We start from the raw sequence: 15105 nt of genomic DNA on the forward strand, positions 1-15105 counted from the left end.
ACACCTTTGTTAAATTTAAATAAGGTATCCCTGGATAGGATTTTTTGATTAACTTCAACCAGAATTCTAAGGGGCTAACCGGTGACACTTCTTTAAATGTTGTACCAGGTCTCTTTATAAGTTCCTTCAAAGATATTAATGCTGCTAGAAAAGGTTTGCTGGGCCACAATGTATGTTTGAGATGAATTTTACAAAAGAATTTAAGTGACTTTGCAGATGCAAAACAAAATGTTAGTGCCTCAATAGTTGTTCCCCCTGAACCCACAAAAACTTTTCGAGTAATGTTGATGTCTTTGAAAGCTAAGCATTCACACTGAAATTCTCTGTTTTTGTCTATGTTCTCTGTTTATGAAATAAAATTCGAAATACTTTTAAGTCTCATGTTACGGTTGTTGGAGGGTTTTTGTTGGGCTCCAGAAGATGTTCTGTTTTCAAATTGGGCTGAAGCGTTCTGATGTTTGGGAAAGACTGTATTAAAACATGACTTTGTACTGGTAAAGGTCTGAGCTGACACAGCTGAATGATACTTAGAGTATGGGAAAGTATAGCTCCTCCAGATAATGAAATATGGTAGTTCCATATAAAGAAATGTTGGCTAGAATCAGTGGTGAAAATGAGAACTTTTAAAGGTCATGGGATTGCTGTATTGTTTCAAGTGTTGTTGGTACAGTGATAATCTGATGGCTGGCTGTAACTTTGAATTGTTTGTTCATTTCAGTTACTCTATGAAAACATATCACAGGAACCTGTGGATATTTTGCAACTCAAATGATACTGTCTTGGAATAAATCAAATATTTTCTAACAAATAACTGCTATATATGAAAGGTAAATCAAACAGGTAATATAAGGGAGTAAGTGGGGGACGAATGATATTAAAAATATTCACACATTTTGACAGTGCAGCAAATAAGACAAAAGACATTTGGTAAATACAGCATATTTATTCAGAAAATCGTGTAAATTCACTCTAACCATCATGAAGTGACCTCTATTATTTGAACTTCAACATTAATGTCTTGCTACACTTGAATCAAAAGCTTGTTTTGATCCACAGGTTAATAAGTAGAGGAACAATGATAAACAGATAACAATACACTGCATTTTGGTATGACATTCACTAGTGATATAATCTATTGCAAGCACTTTGACGCCTGTTTCATCTCAAACCCTCCTTTCACCATAAAGTGCATCTTTTGTCCACGTAGGCCCAAAGTGTCTCCTCTTTTGAAGGATATTGCACTTTTTATTAAATTTCCACTTAAAGGCCAGCTGATCCTTTCTGCAGCTTTTCTCTTCCCTCTGAAAGGCAAATTATTGAGGCTCTAAAGAGAAACTAAAAGCATTAAATCACTGCTCTTTTCCTGTTCACAAAAACTACACAATTATGTGACTAAAGTGTCATTGTAATGGATAATAGCCTGTACTTCTCCACAAAACACTCCCCTACACACGACAGCCTTCAAAAATATACAGCACTGGAGATGAAGCTCACAAACAACAGACATTTAAAGCAACATGATTCAATACTGCAAATAGTCAAGTGTTGGTATTATTGTCGCTCTGGAAGCTTGTTCAACCTGTCTGAACAAAAGTTTGTAAATACTGCAAGATAAAAAGCCTACAAAGGCTGAAAAGACTCCTGATGTTGGTATTTCATCAAAGGAAACTGAGATTTTATAGTTCCAGGAAGCATCAAATCCTAAACGGCGGGAGCTGGAGGATGTTTTGGCACTCAGAGTGGAAGAATAAATCCTCCTGCATGCAGATTATCTAATGATAAAGGGTTGTTAGAAGCATCAGATGGCAAGGAGGAGGCCAATTTTTCTTAATACTTGACCTAGACTAAAAATTAGGACCTGTCCTCTGCAGATTTAGCCCTTGAGAAGGATTACTGTCCATTTTTTACTGTAGTGTTGTGATTTGTAAGTAAAGGAGTCTAATAAAAGGCCTGAAGGATTCATGGTTTCCTGGGAACAAAAACGTCTGATTCAGTCACACTGTCCTCCTCCAGATTCGATCTTTCTCGCTGCAGGACCCAGCTCCACTTTACACACCCTCTGGGCGAACTTCAGTGAGCACAATGTCTCTCCCACATTACTCTCCAGAGCAGACACCTTAAAGAAAAGAACAAAAAAGGCATCAATGACACAACTCTAAGGCTTAATTGATCAGAATTTGAACTGTAATCTTTACCTGCACCACCATGACAGTCTTGCTGCCTTTTCCCAGGGAGTCTTGTAATAAGTATGTGAGCCGGGAGTTCCTGAATGGGATGTGAGTCTGCCGAGCTCTCAGTGCTTGAATGACGTCCCCCAGTGCCAGCAGGGAGCGGTTTATATTCTGGGCCTCCTTCAGCCTCTCTCCCTCAGCTCCAGACTTCCAGACCCGCTCAGAGCCAGCCAGGTCCACCAGGTTCAGCTTACCTGAGGACAGAGAAGTTTAAACAGATTAAAGGTGAGATGAAGAAGATACATGTTTCTAGGGAGCGGGACAAAATATCATTATCCCCTTTGGATGTTTACCCTTTTATAGACTTTAGAAAGCAATCATGGTCAATATAATTTAGCCTTTTTGACTCCAAAAAACAGCTCTTTAATGTCAAAGTAAAACCCTTTTCTCCAGTATAATAACATCTGTGTTTGGAAGGTTTAGCCACTGCTTAATCAGTATTCCTAACTACCATTACACCATAAAACAAAAGAACACTCATAAGTCAGGGGATGGATACAAAAACATTTCAAGGCGCTAAACATCCCGTAGAGTTCAGTTAAATCCATTATTAAGAAATAGAAGGAATGTGGCACGTGTAAATCTGCCTGGATCAGGCCGTCCTCACAAACTAAGTGACACTGTAAGAAGGAGACTAGTGAGAGAGGCCAACAAGACACCTATGACTACTCTGAAGGAGTTACAAGCTTCAGCAGCTGAGATGGGAGAGACTCTACATACAACAGCTGTTGGCAGGGTTCTTCACATTTCAAAGCTTTAAGGGAGAGTGGCAAAGAGAAAGCCACTGTTAAAGAAAAGTGAAATTTTGGTGCTTTGCCATTGGACAAGACGCTATATTTAGTGGACACTAAACACTGCACATCACCTAAAAACACACCATCCCTAATGTGAAGTATGTTGGCAGCATCATGCTGTGGGGATGCTTCTCAGCAGCCAGCAATAGAAGGCTTGTAAAGATGGAGAGTGAAATGAATGCAGCAAAATATAGGTAAATCCTGGAGGACAATCTTATTCAGTCTGCAAGAGAACCAGAGTTTGGATGAAGATTTATCTCCAACAAGACAATGACCCAAAGAACACAACAAAAACTACACAGAAATGGTTTAAGACACAAGGTGAATGTTCTGGAGCCGAGTCAACGCCCAGACCTCAATGCAATACCTCAATCCAATCCAACTCCCCAGAGAATCTTCCATAAAAACACAGCTGATATAAATATATAATAAGTATTTATAAGGAGCTTTTTTCAATACTTTATAGATGGATGTGTGACTGACCGGTGGTTTTGGACCCAGATGCAAGGTCGGTACCCTGAACAGTGATACAGAGCAGAGCGTGGGAGCGGGAGCTGTGCTGATTCATCTGAGTACCAAAGGTGATCCTGTTTCTTCTGGCTTGGGCTAAAATCTGAATAAATACAAGAAAAGTTAGCATCAGTGAGCACTAATTCTTATGCAATCAGTAAACAAGATTTAAAGAGCCTGTATCACCTTTTTAATGTGCTGGAAGCTTTTAACCTCAATGACCCTGAGGCCCGGAACATGAAGCTGTCCAGTTCCGTCCGGGTTGATCTTTATGTCCAGTTTTTCTCCATCCTTACTCAGCAGGTCTCTGAGAACCCAAAAATGGAATAAAAAATAAAAAGATCCCTGTTTATAATGGCTAGAGGTTATGTTAAGAGACACAGAGCACATATAATACTGTACCTTAGCACCTCGTTGTAGATTTCCACGGAGCTGACAGTGACAGTGTAAGACCACATGTCCTTCCTCTCCTCGATCACATTGAAGAGTTGCTTCAGGGCTCGCTGGTTGATGCCAGGGTTTTCAACACTGCCCTGGAAATCAAAAGGTACGAGTCTGAAAAAAATTCTGGAGATTGGTCTCAAACTTTATTTCATAATTCTAATCTCATTTTCCCTGTTTGACACTACAGGAGAAGATTGACCCGACTCTGTTCAAATGTTGCACCCTATTCTTTGTCTTTCCAAAAGACATGTAGTCTGCAGCCTAATTTAAGATCACAACTCAATCGCTGAAATAATGCTTTTAAAGTCTATCAAATACCTCCATGGTGTATGTCTTTCCAGAGCCAGTCTGTCCATAGGCAAATATGCAGACATGGTAACCATCAATACAAGAAGTCACTAGAGGTTCAATCTCCTGAAAGACCTGGAGAAACAAACGTAGGGTTAAACTAAAGGTTTGCTTTAAATCTTTTTTCTGTGTATGTTTTTCATATCCATACCTCCTCCTGTGTGGCCTGGGGATGGAACACCTTGTCTAGCTCAAAGATGCGACCCTTTCCTTTGTTTAGTATGCTGAGTGAGGATTCATTGTTGGGGTCTGTTGTCACCACCACTGACTGACCCTCCTCACGTTGATCCTCCTTCAGCACAGGCTTCACACGACATAGCACGCGGATGTTTCCTAAAAAACAACCAGTAAAATTAGTAGGATAACTTCAGTTTTCAGCGCTGATTTTACTTCAGTTCTCTCTGGGTACCTTTGAGCTCCACCAGCTGCTCATGGTACTTTCTGCGTAGTGCAACTTCCTTCCTGTATTTCTCCAGGAGATCTTTGTTGGCTTCAGACATCTCACTTATGACGGCTGAAATCTGCAAGAAATAAAAAGCAAAAGTCAAAAAACCAATGTCCATGTTTATGTCAGACATTCTGATAAATACAGGGGCCGGTGCATTTTGTGATTGAATGTAGGCTACCTGTTTTTTTGCTTCATTTATAGCTGAACCATAAAACTCTGAGAAGTTTCTAATCTGGCTCCTCAGGCTGGTGTAATCTGTCTTCATGGAGCGTAGGGTTGGAGGAAGTGCTGTCAGGCGCTTCTGCAAGGCTAGTAGACAAAAAAAACAGGAGGATTAGAGATATCGCTATTGTGATAATTAGGGCCACACCATTACCAATGACTTTTTTAATTTAGTTTTGTTTACTTCAGTTTATTCAGTCATAACACAACCCCAAACATTTTACACAGTATAGACATTTCAAACAAAATCAATAGTCATGTGCTGAGTAATGACTGAAAAGGCATAGACAGAAGCAAACTGCTTATAAAAGCCGATCCTACATTTTCAACTATTTAAGATACCAACTTCCAGGAATGCAAAGAAACAACAACAGATAATCAGTCACACTTGTAAGCTTCAAAAATGGCTTTACAAACCATCTTCTTGAAAACCAAAGGCAAATATCATGTTTTTAAATTTATATTGGCATTATCCCAGAATTTAACTCCAACAATAGAAACACATCTCTTTTTCGTACCTTTTTAGCTTTTGGTACAATAAATTTATTACAAAATTATTAACACCTCTGAGATTAAACGGACTCTCCTGAATTGAAAAGAACCTCTGTACTGAGCCAGGGAGTGTTTTTGATTTTGCTCTAACCACTATTTGCACTATTTTGTAGTAAAACAAATCATAAAATTTCATAACATGAGAATTTAGAAAAAGTGGATCCTGCTCTGGTGATCAGCTGATTATCAATCAATTTTAGTTCATTTATGATCCTTGCCTTGAAAAAATGTAATATAAAAATCTTGTTTCGTAATGTGCAGTTAATCACCTCAGTTGACACCTACCCTGTGGCATTAAAGACACCACAAAACGAGTCAGTCCTGTTGCTGATGATCTTGTCTGTTCTATAGCTTGTAAAGAAGCATCAATGTCAGTTTCTGTCTGTTTCATGACCAGCTAGAAACTCCTTGAAGGACTTTTTTCTAATCATTTTTTGTGTGTGTAGAAACAAAAATCTCCCTCTTTGATGGTTTAGCATAACTCACAGAAGAACTGTTCCTGCAGGTCCTGGAAGTGCTCGGCCGAGCAGTTGGCAGCAGCCTTCACAGCCTCCTCCTTTTTCTCCTCCAGGTGTCTGATCTCTTTCAGCAGCTCCTCTCTCAGTGTGCTGATTTCTCTTTCATACGCTGCAATCTGTAAAAGGATTCAGCAAAGCAATTTGTCAATCTGTCAGCCTGGCTGGTCCAACCTGTGCAAGTTCAGCTCTGTAATGAGTTCATCTGTCAATGAAATTGATCCAGTTTGAGAAACCCAGCAGGGAAGTGGAGATTTCCTCTGTCTGCATCTCATTTTCTCACTTTTGATCATCTGTTTTCTAAACAGGGTATGATTTCTTTCTCCCTCTGGGCTTTTTCGAATCTGTGTCTGTAATTTTTCAGAACAAGCTGATGACTTCGGGAGGATTATCTGGGGTTTGTTGGGAATTTGCTCATTTATTAATGGGCAAGAGCCAACAGTAATAATCTATTTAATGATGGGTAGTTAGAGTAATTATGCAGTATCACTTTCAGAAATAATCCAGATGATAGTTCACAACTCACAACACAATTTGTGTGACTCTTGTATAGCACATCATCAGTATTTAACTCTACTGGTTGTTACCTTGTGCTGGAGGTTACAGCTGTATTCGTCTGACTTCCTGATTTGTTCCTCCAGCTGTTTACACCGTTCGTTCTGATTGGCCAGCTTTTCAGACAGCAGTTCATTCCTCTGTCTGGCTTTAGTCAGGTGTTTTAACGTGGCTGGTGATTCCACTTCCACTGTCTTGGTGACATACTGAGAGAAGAAAAGCATGTGATTAGAGCCCCCATAATTTGACAATGTTAAAAATAAAAAGAAAACTCCTTTGACTTCAGTTTTACCTTCACCACAGGCTCCTTCCCTCTCTCTCTGTCTAACTCCAGCTGCAGCTCTCTAACTCGCTCCTCTCGTTTCCTCAGCTCCTCTCCTCTTCTCCACTCGCTCTGCTCACTCTGTCTCTCCAGATGTGTGAGCTGCTCAGCGCGCTGTTGCAGAGACATCTCTAGCTGCTGCACTCTGCAGCGGAGGTTTTCATTCTCCTGGAAGGGCACATGTAGAAGTACACATTTTATTTGTGGAAACTGGTGATTGCTTTTGAGGAAGGTCTAGCTGTGTTTGCACAGGATGAAGACAAAAGAGGCATGACATGCTTTTTAACACAGGGCATTCATGCAATGCTTTTAATATTTGTTTTAGGGATGTATTTCATTGATTATAATTCATATTGTTATGCACTGTCCTGTATGGGGCAATGAGGGTTTCAGTCATTCATTCGTTAGTGCGTCTCACCTTGATGAGCATGCTGCTGGACTGAGATGGAATGGCTGACAGCTGCTGGAGGAGGCCCTGAGTCACACTCAGACTCTGTTTCAAACTCTCGTTCTCTGCTGTCAGACACAACACCCGCTTCTCAGAGTCTGTGGCCCCCTGAGGAAAACAGAAAGCAAGAAGTTCAGCATAAAAATAAGAAATGCATCAAAACTAGAATACCTCACGTATAGATCAGAGTCTCTTCCTTGTGGATTTCAAATTGAGGTATTACACAAGACATGCTGAGTTGTTTGGCATTTAAGTTGCAAAGTGCATCTTTGAGTGGGTGTCGAAACACTCCAGGGAAAGCTTTGCTGATGACAGTGAAAGTCACAAACACTTGACAAATTATTAACTGAATAGTTCAGATCACTTACGGTGGCTGTTCTCAGTCTGGTCAGCTCCTCCTCACGCTCCTCAATGCAAGTCTTGAGCTCATCAATCTGACCAGGAGAGGAACATTTTTAAGTTATAACTACAGATTTGATTTGTAAAAAAATGACGTGTATTCATCCCATTCTTTTTAGGCAGAATGTTGAGGTATAAAGTTCTGTTAAAAAGCAGTGGATGTGTGCTCAGCAGGTAAATTCAAACATTAAAACAAGGTGCCAGAGGACAGGAGACAGTTGCAAACGAATCAGACATAATGGAAAGAAGAATCAAACAAATTGAAAAGGACCAGTAAAACAGGAATAAATAGACAAAAAATAAGGAAAACCTTACTTTTGTTGCTCTGATATTTTCAAATTAACTAGTTTTTTTTTAAATATATAAATACTAGGAAGTTGCATGCGATTCAATATTTTCCCTGCAAGAGAAACCTGGCTTAAATGGCCGTAAAGGGTAGATTACACAGAGTCCTATCAAATATTCAAAACATTTACATATATGCATGATGATATAGGACCCCAGAGTCATCCTACATTTATAAAGTCACTCATAAACAGGGAGATTTTCTTAGTGAGCATTTAAGAAACCCTCTCTTCCTGTTATACATAAAAAAATGAATTTAAAGAATGGGAATCAAAATAATTTTGAGGATTTATGCCAGTCTTATGTCTTTGGTAAAGGGGGGGGGTTATCTGTATCTAAAGGTCTGCCACTTTTTTTCTTAAAATGATCATACATAATCCACTTTTTGGTGTTTTTGCACATATGATATTTATTAATCCACAATATGTGAAACATTAACCTAGTCTATGGCTGACAACATCTATCTGGGATGCCTGCTGAAAAGCCTGATTGAATTTTGTGTTCTGGCAGAGTGATTCATATTGTAATTGTGCTTTCCCTAATGTCTGTGGATTGAGAATTGAAGGACCCTTAAAGTTTAAAACATGAAGCCCTGTTGGCAGGAAACAGCTAACCTGACATTCCAGATCGACTCATATGGCCATTGCATGAATATATTTGACATTCATCTGGGAAAGCTCCCATGGAAAGTGTTTTTGGAAGGGCAGGACTTTTCAGAAAATCTTCAGAAGGTGATTGGGGGAACGTTCTGTCTGTCACATTCATGACGGGCCAATCGGAGCAACAAATTACATTGTGCTCATGCACTGCTCTTGTGCAGGCTAACGCTGCCTTAGGTTGTTTATGGCATAGCTTCATCTAAAATTGTTTGGACTCAGTCAGTCAGTCAGCAAGACACAGTCAGAACCATGTGTAAGGCTGACTTTGGTGGTCAAAAGCCAACCCAGTCCAGTGTTCACAGTCAGCCTATGTTTAAAAATCCAAACTGTGACAATCTGTTCAGAATCTGTGCTCATTGTGACATTACAGTTAGTCATTATAGTCATACCTGCCCTTCAGCCACAGCTGTAGCTGTACACAATTCAAAACACCCGTTGCAAAAGTTGGGCGGGTTGAGCTGGAGCTCATTTGCATTTAAAGAGACACACACCAAAATCTGGTGTTGTGAAAAATTATGTTTAGAACTGGTTGATACAGGGTCAAAAACCTCCCCTGGTTCTTCATCCATACTACATTTTGACCAAAGCATGGCATAGATGTTTGGTCTAGACCACAGTGGACTATGTCAAAAAGTAGAAAAGGGCTATGAGATGTCATCTTTAAGGAAAAGAGGATCACTGATTAGGCTAAGCCCTTGAGAAAAACACAGGTGTTTAATGATGCCTACGATTGAAAAGGCACTGAGGGAATTACTGGTATATTACCTTAATGAATGAAAATTAAAACAGATTATATTCGTTATATTATATCAGTAATGAGCAGTCAGTCACAGAGACTCTGGAGTCTACATTTGAGTTCCCTTTCAACTTTCTTTTACTGAGACAAATATAATTTTCATGGCTGTAAGCAAAACAGCAATTTCAAAATGCTGTCCTCCAAAGATTCCCCTCACCACTAAGCATTTTATAAATATCATAAACTTTATCATGCAATATAAAAAAATGACAAGTATGTGGCTTCAAAGGGAGAAAGGAGATGAATACTGGGAAAAAAGGATTGCTATGTGATACTAATGTTTGAATCTATCTGTGCAGTGTGTTCTGTGTCTTGTGTCAAGAATGAATTTTTCTTATATCCCAATGATTTTACTGTTATGTCACAGCCCTCTTTTATTTTATGCCCATATACGCCAAACGATAAAGGTTTCAAAATAAAATTATCTATCTTTACATTGTTGTAAAAATCTATGAGGAATTTTTGGCATTTTGTAATTTTAAAAAATCCCTTTGAATTTACATGATGTATTTTTGATGATGCAAGAATGCACTTGAGGTCAGCTTGATGTTTTTAGCATTGAGAATTTGGATTTAACTAACTAGTATACCTGCAGTTGAAAGGCCTGTATGCGAGAATGTCTGTCTTTGTTCTGCTGTTCCAGCTGTGAGTGCAGCAGGCGTAGTTCTCCCCTCAGCTTGCTACGCTCACCCTGAAGACCGTACAGAGACTCCACCAGCCTGTGAACTCCAGCCCCTCCATCACTGCTGGACTCACCTGAGGGAGCAAAAGAAACAAAAACATAGTCAAGGCCTTCATCAGTTTCATCATCACCCTGGTTATAAGGTCTGCATGACATCAGAAACATTTGGGTTACATTATTCAACATTCTTGCTCTTACTCTGCCAACCAGAAAAGTCTGAGGCAAAGACACCCAGGCTACAGCAGCTCAAATAAGGCAGCCTGAGTGCAATTAGTCAATGGCATGCTGCGAAACAAATCAGCTCACCATCATCTGATCTTAATTAACAGTGCTTGACTCCATGGCCTGCCTGAAGAAACACTATATACTTGATTTTTCACAACTGATAGATTGCTTGGGCTTCATCTGACTGCACCAAAAGCATGCTAGCCCGTCAGGCTTAGATTCAGTATGGACAATATTTGAATGCTAACTCTAAAAAGAATTACTTGCTTACATCTAGTAATTTTGAAAAAAATGTTATAATAAATTTGAACTTTTACAGTGAGTTTTTCGAACGGTCATCTGGGGAAAATGATTAAATTGCCCAAAATGCACAGCCTAACTAAGTACCTAGGATTCAAACACCTTTTCCAAGGTCATATTCAAGCACTTTTCAAGCACTTTCAGCATTTCCATCACGTTGAAGCAGTAATAATTTCTGTATTTATACAAAAACATATCCTTATCACACAAAACAGATATTGTGCTATGAATGACCAAAAATGTCTTTTATGATATAAGTCTATGAATGAATGACAACTTACAGGAGAATGCAACAAAAATGCCTAAAAAATTATGTAATTTTCAATAGATTCTTATGGGAATATGAGGTGATGACCCATGAAAATGATGAGTAACACCTGGAGTTCACTTGGTTACTTACATAAATGATTGTAAAGAGAAACTTTTATTTCCTAACATCGTTTTATCCATTTTACTATCTAATGTTAAAGATCCTCAGACGTATTCTATCCATCCAAAGTCCAAGCACACCACAAACTTTGACAACACAACATTACATTTCAATTATTTTCCAGCAAGATTATAAGCACTCACATAAACCCTGAAACTGATGGCAGACCAAAAAATAAAAAGCCTTTAGTTACTTTAATTTGGCTCACATCTCCCTGAAAAATCACCAAGAACTATCTTTTGCACTTCTTCTGACCTCTTTTCTATATGCCTGCGTAATCTCTGCAGAACGCTGGGATGCTTGTGAGTGTGTGTTTTTGTAATATTAATGAACATTAAGTATGCTTTTAAAGTTCTTTTACACACTGTGTAGTCACGGTGTATTACGCTGAAGTTAAGATTGTCATTGCTGTGTTTCTACTCTCATTTCTCCAGGGAAACTTCTCAGACCTACATAGGATCACTGCAGCTTCTCACATGCAGGCTGCATCAGGAGCAGAAGATTCACATATAGAAACTCCTCTATTTTTCATTAGGTCCTCAGCAGCATGCCCAACAGCATTTTCATCTTTTTATTCCTCGTCAAAGATTTATCAGCCAGTCACCTCTTATTCTTTTTTCATTGCAGGGCCTTAGGCGGATTTGATCAAGAAGCTGTGTCAGGTTTGTGGTGTCACATTGGTTTAGGGAGAGGTGGTGAACATAAAAGAAAAATGTAAGCATGAAGAAGAAGCTTCAGCTGTTCATCAGGGGGATTTATGGAAACGTGCTTGCAAGAAACGTGAAAACTCAATGTGCTGTGCTGACCTGCAGAGGCACTGAGTTTGCTTTGCAAAATTTAAAACAGCAGCTGAAGATCATGCAAGAAAACAGACTAATTAAAGAAGGTGCATATCAAAGAAAAGGAGAACGACTGAATGGGGCACCAGCCATTCACTCAAATTAAAATGCTGATTACAACTCAGCCAAAATGCTTACTTAGGGGAATTCCTGCCCATCAAAAAGGCACAGCATCAGTCCTCTTCTTAGCGCTGCACATTTCTTTACAGTAAACAAACAGCCTTCAAACACCAGGATGAGGACTCCAGGCTATTTTTAGTTCAACACAAGTACACGTGGCACCTTGCATGTGCCAGGTCTTGTAAGTGCATTTGTGGAGAATAAAAAAACGCTCTCAGGCATGATTTATTCATGACAGAGAGCCACAGAGTCACTATCCAAGTACTGAACATGCTCGCCTTGTAACCATGTATCTCATCCCTGTGACTAATGAGAGTTAGTGCGCATGAGCTCTTCTGCTTAAACACACCTACATACTTTGAGTCATATATAGAAACAGGCCTGGTTTTCATGCACACTAGCACATCTCTTGGACTGTGTAAAAGTCCACCTAAGGACAAGAGTCTGAAGTTTCATGGACTTGTTAACAAGCACTACGTATGCATAAAAAAGTGATGTGCTGTCTGGTCTAGCCTCCTGCTCTGAGGTCAGAGAGCCATCTGGTCACATCTGAAACACAACAGATGCAGACATCCAAAGCTTCCACACACACATAAACACCAAAATCTAATCAGTCTGTGTCTCTGACGTTCTAAAAAAGTCTAATCTTGCGTAACCAGCAACAGGGAAAATGAACTCAGTAAGAAACTGTATGAAGAATTGATGACTTCTTGGAAGTTGAAAATACTTTTTGAGGTTTTTTTGTCAGACATAGAGGAATCATTGATTTTGAAGCTGTAAATCAGAGCGTATAAGATTTCATCTATATTGTGCAATCCGAGGGACAGACACCTGTTGTGACAAGCATGATGTCCTATGCTATTCTCCTCCTAATTCCCCTTTATCCATTAGATGATTTCATCCCATCTCAGGTTGGTTTTAATTAAAGTCCCCTGCAGCCCTATTCACCCCTGGCCAGCCATTTATGTGTAGGGTTATTAAAACACTCACATAACCTCTTCTTCTCCATCATCCTCACACCAACCACGCTGTCATGTAAACCCATCACCTTAATTACACCCATCCTTTCTCCCTCCTTCCTCTCTCACCCTCGCTCATAGGACTGGGACTTTGCTGCTGACTGATGGCCTCCTCCAGGCTGCTGATGATGCTGTTTTTGTCCCTGAGGCGCTGGCGGTAGGATGCTCGCAGGGCCTTCATCTGACGGCGGTGCTGGACGCGGTGCCTCTTCAGCTGGACGCGGTACTGTTCGGCCTGCTGCTGCAGCTGCTGAAAGTGCGAGTACTGCTCCAGAAAACTGAGCAAGTGGGACATGACTGCCACCAGGGGAGACTCAGAGAGCTGCAGAGCACAAACATACACGCACACTTCTATAAAGGGAACTGTTATCATGGGCGCTGCATCAGGTGAGCAGATCACTTAAGGTGATGAGATCTGTTACCTTTCCTGTCGTGTCCAGCTGAACTTGCGAGGACCTCCTCCTCTCAGCCTCCTGCTTGAAGGACAAAAAGGCAGCCAAGGGAGTGCATGCTGGGATATCAGGGCCATCTTCATCAGCTTCATCACTTGGAGACATCTCATCACTGTCACTGCTGCTGCCTGGATGACCACAATCACATAAACAGTTACAAATGAAAGAACATATGCACTAATTAATCAAAACTTTCTAAATGTTCTCATCATGATTGTATTTTTCCACCTATCACATATAAAAGAGCTTTTATGTTTGACAAAAGAAAAATTCTGAACAGATTTCAGAGCACTCACTTGATTCCCCATGCTGAACAGAGGCCTTTTTTCCCATTTTGGGGGTGTGGCCATCTCTTCTCCTGCTCCCTGTTTCCATGGAAACAGGTCCTGGCTCCTGAGCAATGCAACATCCATAAGGGTCAGACAATAACAAACAGGAAAAATATTTGAACCTTCCATACATAGAAATGCACAAAGACAACACAATAATTTTCTACATCCTTTATGACTGAGGTTATTCTTATTGCACTGCTAGGTGGTGGGTGATGCATGCATATCCACTGCAACAAAAGGCTTTGCCAATAGAAAACCCCTGAGGCTGTACATGATGTGGCTAGACATACGTCTGAAGAAGCTCCACACGCCCCCTCCAAGGCCTCCTCCTCCTCCTTTTTAAAGACAGTGTAGAAGATGTAGACTAAAAGGGAGTAGAAGGCGTACATCTCCACACTGTCCAAGTGTCCCTGTGAATGACAATAGTTATTCTTAGTAGCAGGATTGATCCAATTTCTTACCCTGATGCTGATAAAAACCCCAAAACATGGAGTTTCAAAGGAAAAATACTGATGCTATTGTTCTTGACTTTTCCAAAGGTTAAACATTTTTTCTTCTTTTAACCCTTATCCAATCCCATCATGCATAAAACTCAACATTCCTTACCTTATCACATACTGTCTACTCGTTTGTAAAGATTATCCAACACTCCAGTCATCTGTATTCCCTTGTCACGCTCCATCTGTGTGCATGAATATGACAGATCTCCTCAGACAGCCCTCTTGCTCAAAGCTGCAACAGCTTCCCAGTGCTGTGTGCAGCTTCTGAGTGAATGCCCTTCTCTCTCTCTCTCTCTCCTCCCCTTTCTCCTCCTTCTCCGCCTCCTCTCCACTTTGCTCCATCTACAGGCTGCAGCTGTGGACAGCATGCTCAGTGAGGATGCCCCGATGCGCTGCAGTGCTGGAGTGACAGATGCTGAATGGAGAATGATTGAGCTGCAGGGAGGGGGTGATGATAAAAGAGTAGCAAGAAACAGAGGTGGAATGCAATGCAAACTCCCAGGTTCTCAAAAAATCAGAAATCAGAAAAAGGATAGTTGATAGACAATTATTATACAATGGGGAACTTTTTTAAATCAGATTTTCTCATAGTTTATTCAAGTTGCTGTTTTTAGTGTT

The 15105-nt window shown here is 40.2% G+C and overlaps 1 protein-coding gene across 1 annotated transcript; it reads right to left on the bottom strand.

Annotated features, from left to right (window-relative positions):
• Window positions 1-996: 996 nt before the first annotated feature.
• si:ch211-257p13.3 (kinesin-like protein KIFC3) lies at window positions 997-14723 on the bottom strand. The gene is made up of 20 exons (XM_041793757.1): window positions 14594-14723; window positions 14278-14397; window positions 13952-14048; window positions 13626-13783; window positions 13273-13525; window positions 10178-10344; window positions 7758-7823; window positions 7360-7497; window positions 6912-7109; window positions 6652-6825; window positions 6036-6183; window positions 4954-5084; window positions 4737-4848; window positions 4479-4660; window positions 4298-4402; window positions 3938-4068; window positions 3722-3842; window positions 3509-3638; window positions 2196-2425; window positions 997-2116 (listed from the first exon to the last, which is right to left on the bottom strand). Exons 2-20 carry the CDS (start codon window positions 14374-14376, stop codon window positions 1991-1993), a joined length of 2766 nt encoding a protein of 921 aa, XP_041649691.1. The 5' UTR covers window positions 14377-14397; window positions 14594-14723; the 3' UTR covers window positions 997-1990.
• Window positions 14724-15105: the final 382 nt, after the last annotated feature.

Source organism: Cheilinus undulatus, linkage group 8 (genome assembly GCF_018320785.1).
Source record: "Cheilinus undulatus linkage group 8, ASM1832078v1, whole genome shotgun sequence".
NCBI lineage: Eukaryota > Metazoa > Chordata > Actinopteri > Labriformes > Labridae > Cheilinus > Cheilinus undulatus.

Coding starts and splice junctions, on each gene's coding strand:
- si:ch211-257p13.3 (XM_041793757.1), bottom strand. CDS start 14,376: ATGTACGCCTTCTACTCCCTTTTAGTCTACATCTTCTACACTGTCTTT. Junction 7,498..7,757: donor CCAGACTGAGAACAGCCACC/GTAAGTGATCTG, acceptor TGTTTTCCTCAG/GGGGCCACAGACTCTGAGAA. Junction 2,426..3,508: donor ATCTGGGTCCAAAACCACCG/GTCAGTCACACA, acceptor CTCTGTCCTCAG/GTAAGCTGAACCTGGTGGAC.